The 6,130-nt window shown below is 38.1% G+C and overlaps 1 protein-coding gene across 1 annotated transcript; it reads left to right on the top strand.

Annotated features, from left to right (window-relative positions):
- Positions 1-4,181: 4,181 nt before the first annotated feature.
- On the top strand, positions 4,182-5,216 carry LOC108669744. Its single transcript, XM_018157150.1, has one exon. The coding sequence runs from the start codon at positions 4,182-4,184 to the stop codon at positions 5,214-5,216; it is 1,035 nt and encodes a 344-aa protein (XP_018012639.1).
- The last annotated feature ends 914 nt before the right edge of the window (positions 5,217-6,130 follow it).

Genomic DNA, 6,130 nt, shown 5'->3' with positions numbered 1-6,130 from the left:
GGGTCAAGCGTCAAGAGGGTCAAGCGTCAAGAGGGTCAAGCTTCAAGTGGGTCAAGAGTCCAATGGATTTTCGGGGTCTGAGGCTCTTCGTCTCGAATTTTTTCACAGTTCTAAAAATTAGTAAATATTTCAAAATTTAATTACATATAGTGAATTACTTTAAAGGTGAATGTTCTCCTCTACGGTGAATAAATTTTATTGTGAATATGTCTGAAATTTTAAATATGTGATATTGTAATGATTTTTTCACGAGTAACAAATGAATTTCAAGAAAAATTTCAGATAGTAATTTCACACACAGCATCGATTATAATTGTAAAAATGAAAATTTATTACCCGAATTTAATACATTCACAATTTCAATATCTTTTAAACAGCCGAGGTAATTTTCGCGGGTGAACTTCATGGCCGGTTTCCATTGATTCACCTGTTAAAAAAACATTATCACCTAGATATTTGATGGAATGATCCGAAAATTAATGTTTTTGTACCGATAATTTTAATTAACATTAGCTAACCTTTAATCCATGCACATGCTTACATATGAATATTCTATACGTGTGATTCTAAAATGAGTTACTAATTTCCGAAATGTCTATTTTAGTGTAAGGATCCCGCGGAAGAGGATTAATTGTGCGATCAAAGAAAAATAGTCTTGAACGAATAATAATCATGTAATAATAATCTTAATTTCTTAAATTACAACTGCAAGGATTATCGAAATTGAATACCTAAATTTGTATACATGAGTTCTCATATTAAATAATTATTATAAAAACCTGAATTATCGGAAGGTCTTTCACCATCCGTTTAATGTTGATATTATTTCGTACCGAAGTTGCCGAGTAAGACTTAACGTTTTGAGGTTATATCATTCGTCGGTGAATTATTTGAAAACGATATCCTTCGTTCATCCTTCATCCATCCGACAGTTTAACTGAGGAACTCAGTTTTATTCATTAAAAAAATAGATTTTTTTCCTTTGAATGTTCATCGCTCAGAGCCAAAGTTTCACTGAACTCCTCCCAAGCTCATACCAGCACGTAGGTACGGTTTTTTTATCCATATCTAGACTTTTTTCAGCCTCTAAAGAAAAAGTGGCAAAGAGAATTTTATTTATACCGCGCAATCTTTGGACTCACGAACTTCATTCACCTAGAGGCTCTTATCCCTTTGACGACTGACGGTACCTCCAATTACCACGCTTATTTTTCCCTCATTACGAGCAAACTGTCTTGCTGAAGCGTGTTAGCGACTGACGGTAGTCTCAGTTACCACTCCGCTATCAATTAAATTGCGGCATTTGGCAACTCATCGCTGTCACGTGTGTAAACAACGAGATCAAAGGAAGAGGGCTGAAGGAAAGGATGCACCTGTAATTGCTCACCACATAAACGCCTGTAGATGCCATAATCCGGTAAGTTTTACTATATTCACGAGCAGTTATTGTCCGTTATAGGTCTAAAAAGATATTTATTCCTAAATCATGCTGAAAATTCGTGTATTATATGTAAGTAAGCAGGTTTCATTGAAGACCAGAGAATTTGTTTTATTCGCAATTTTCTTATTAGTTTTTTCAATATATCGAACAATATTTTTAGTTTGAACTGGCAAATCGAAAATCAGGTTACCGATGGACATTTTTATTTCGTTAACGACGTTTCGAATGTTTCTATCATTCATTATCAAGTTAAAAGGCGCATAGAGTGATGAAATTAGCGTCGACATAAGTACAAAATCAAGTAAATAGGATACTACTCAAAAATCAAAATTGTTAGGAATAATTACAAAATCACAAAATAANTCTAGATGTGTATAAGAGACAGGTGAGGGTGTGTGAGGGTGAGTGGGGGTGAGTGAGGGTGAGTGAGGGTGAGTGAGGGTGAGTGAGGGTGAGTGAGGGTGAGTGAGGGTGAGTGAGGGCGAGTTAGGGTGAGTGAGGGCGAGTGAGGGTGAGTGAGGGTGTGTGAGGGTGAGTGAGGGCGAGTGAGGGTGAGTGAGGGTGAGTGAGGGTGAGTGAGGGAGAGTGGGGGTGAGTGAGAGTGAGTGGGGGTGAGTGAGAGCGAGTGAGGGTGAGTGAGGGTGAGTGAGGGCGAGTGAGAGCGAGTGAGGGTGAGTGAGGGTGAGTGAGGGCGAGTGAGGGTGAGTGAGAGCGAGTGAGGGCGAGTGAGGGTGAGTGAGGGCGAGTGAGAGCGAGTGAGGGTGAGTGAGGGTGATCAATCAATCATTCTCTGCTGCAATAAGTCCAAAAATTGTTTTATGCGTTATCATCAATAATGGCGAAATCTCTGCGCAAATTACATATAACAAATAACCTACTAGTTTTATCTCATTTATTAGTCTTTTATTGATAAAATTCAAGCTTGCTATACAAATATGTATAAAGAAACTCAGACGTTAAGGAAATGTTTTTTACAATAAATGAATTCAGCTATTTTGAAAATATTTTTATGCAGTACAATATTTTTGTTTCAATTTTCAATTGGGAATTGGTAATAACATTATTTTTTTCATTTCTATAGATCAGAAAGGGTGCATATCAAAAGATATCAGTAAATGTATGAAATATATGCATAGGATGGACAAGACTATTTTTACCCATTCTGATTACAGTGATCATAAGTAGGTGTCATAGACGTCTGTTGGTAACTCCAGTTACCGGCCCCCATTGGGGGGCCCCCTTGAAGCATTGAGTATATTTCAAAGTTTAGAGGATCAGCACTACACCTTACAAGTAATACCACAAAACATAACGAAAAAATTACTATTATAAATGTATCTCGGCGTCAAAGGGTTATAAGAGAGATTAAATTCTTCACGACCGCAGTTTTTGATTGATCTTACTGGCAACAATTATATACCACGCCATATAGCGCACTATATGTAATTATATACCACGCTATATAGCGCACTATATGTAATTATATACCACCCTATATAGCGCACTATATGTAATTACATACCTCGGTATATAGCGCACTATATGTAATTATACACCATATACCTCGCAGTATATATAATTATATACCACGCTATATTGAGCAGTATAAGGTACTTAACTAGAATATAACGGCACTCGTTCAGCAGAACTCGACTATTTGCGCCTATTTAACTATTCGCGCCTATTTAACTATTCGCGCCTATTTAACTATTCGCGCCTATTCAACTTTTCGCGCATTTAATTATTTGCGCCTATTTAACTATTTGCGCCTATTTAACTATTCGCGCCTATTTGACTATTCGCCTATTCAGAAGAGATTAACTGGTGGGAGAGGATTAAGGTTCTGATATTACTCTTCGATGCACTCAGACACATTAAATGAACTAAAAATAAACTAAAATTAAAAACTAATAGTAAAGTTAAAGTAAATGACCAGAAATTAAACCACAACAAGTTTATTAGAATTTCTCTAAACTTGAATTGAGATATTTTGTTCCATTCTTGCGTTATAACGAGGAGCGGCAATATTATGCAATTTAATTAAATCGCCTTAAATTTAATTAATTTAGATAAATTTACTCATTTTAATTATACATATATATTTTTTTAATTTATATTTTAATATTAGAGGAGCAACGCAATTCGCCCGAAGAAAATCACCTTACATTTGATAAATTTAGATAAATTTACTCATTTTAATTATATATATATTTTTATTTATATTTTAATATTAGGGGACCAACGAAATTCACCAGAAGAAAATTATCGATCTTATACAGAGAAACATGCATGGGTCAGATTTTTCAAACAGTGAGGTAACGTTTGCACAAAGCACTGACACGCCCTTTCTACAGGGCCAAACTAGGTCAGGATGTATCCCACAAGGGCAAAAAGAGAATCGCTATTTGGATAAAGCCTCGCATATTTCTCTGAGTATTGAGACAACCACCCTTATATATATCACCCCGGCCTTAGATTGACGGCCTTGATTGACCACTCGTAAGGTTTTACTTGCATGCGAAAGAAATAGGGATTGTGTTCCAATTCCCTATTAAGTGAATGCCAGAGGAATTTTATTCGTGTTATGTCATTATTATACAGATCTTTATGAGCCAGTTCGACACGCTTATTTAAAAAAACGTTATTCGACTGTACGATTTCTATGTAAATAAGTCAATGACAGCCATACTTTGTCGAGCCGCTTGTCTCGCCAGCCAAAGACAGCTATGTCTTCGTCGACATGTCGCTTGTCTCGCCAGTCAAAGACAGCTATGTCTTCTTCGGCATGTCGCTTGTCTCGCCAGTCAAAGACAGCTATGTCTTCGTCGACATGTCGCTTGTCTCGCCAGTCAAAGACAGCTATGTCTTCGTCGACATGTCGCTTGTCTCNCACTTGTGTCCCTACAGTTCTGCTCATCCACTTGTGTCCCTACAGTTCTACTCATCCACTTGTGTCCCTACAGTTCTGCTCATCCACTTGTGTCCCTACAGTTCTACTCATCCACTTGTGTCCCTACAGTTCTGCTCATCCACTTGTGTCCCTACAGTTCTACTCATCCACTTGTGTCCCTACAGTTCTGCTCATCCACTTGTGTCCCTACAGTTCTACTCATCCACTTGTGTCCCTACAGTTCTGCTCATCCACTTGTGTCCCTACAGTTCTACTCATCCACTTGTGTCCCTACAGTTCTGCTCATCCACTTGTGTCCCTACAGTTCTACTCATCCACTTGTGTCCCTACAGTTCTGCTCATCCACTTGTGTCCCTACAGTTCTACTCATCCACTTGTGTCCCTACAGTTCTGCTCATCCACTTGTGTCCCTACAGTTCTACTCATCCACTTGTGTCCCTACAGTTCTGCTCATCCACTTGTGTCCCTACAGTTCTACTCATCCACTTGTGTCCCTACAGTTCTGCTCATCCACTTGTGTCCCTACAGTTCTACTCATCCACTTGTGTCCCTACAGTTCTGCTCATCCACTTGTGTCCCTACAGTTCTACTCATCCACTTGTGTCCCTACAGTTCTGCTCATCCACTTGTGTCCCTACAGTTCTACTCATCCACTTGTGTCCCTACAGTTCTGCTCATCCACTTGTGTCCCTACAGTTCTACTCATCCACTTGTGTCCCTACAGTTCTACTCATCCACTTGTGTCCCTACAGTTCTACTCATCCACTTGTGTCCCTACAGTTCTGCTCATCCACTTGTGTCCCTACAGTTCTGCTCATCCACTTGTGTTCCTACAGTTCTGCTCAGCCAGTTCTGGCTTTGTAGTTCTGCTCATCCACTTGTGTCCCTACAGTTCTGCTCATCCACTTGTGTCCCTACAGTTCTGCTCATCCACTTGTGTCCCTACAGTTCTGCTCAGACTCATTTTGTTCATGCGTGACACATTATAATCTTACTCATGTTTGATACAGCATCATTTTACTAATATATGTCAGGTCCTGAGCTGTTAATCGAAAGCTTTGAACTCATATACAAACGACGGATTCATTAAATAATATTGTAAGCGATATTTCGGTGACGAATTTAACGCAACATATATTTTTTGTACAATATCTGCAATATTGATATATTGATTTGAAGCGCTGCCTCACCTGACACTTGCACCACTCATAAAAATACTCGGATAAAAGCTTAAATTACTTCACGGGAACTCAAGACGTACGCGCTAAACTTGAACGCTCGTTAGTGCTGCAGGACAAAACTTAGACAACTGCTGCCCGAAGATACCGCAAGTTTGATTGCAGGAACATACAGGGGCGTGAGGCGAGGCTGGTAACCGCTTTCTGCTCCTGCCTTGGCAACAAATTGAATAGTTTTCAATGTGTGAACACATAATGATTTATGTTAATAAATTTCTTTTGAACAAATATTCATATCTTCATAAATTCATGTTCATGAATTTTTTATGAACACATATTCATTCATATTAATAAATTTCTTTTGAACACATATTCATTTCATCATAAATTCATATTCATGAATTTCTTATGAACACATATTCATTCATAAATAAATTTCTTCTGAATACATATTCATATATGCAAATGCATATTCCTGAATTTATGAATATATGTTCAATCTGATTGTTCAGCGGCTCCTGCATGAGTTAGTGAACACATAAGACTCTCAATTTTATTTGGAGGTTACGGTACGTAATGACGAAAACGAATTTTACTTGA

The sequence above is a fragment of the Hyalella azteca genome, unplaced genomic scaffold, assembly GCF_000764305.2.
Source record: "Hyalella azteca isolate HAZT.00-mixed unplaced genomic scaffold, Hazt_2.0.2 contig17689, whole genome shotgun sequence".
NCBI lineage: Eukaryota > Metazoa > Arthropoda > Malacostraca > Amphipoda > Hyalellidae > Hyalella > Hyalella azteca.
Note: the sequence above shows the minus strand (reverse complement) of the source record. Positions and strands in the feature narration are given on the sequence as shown.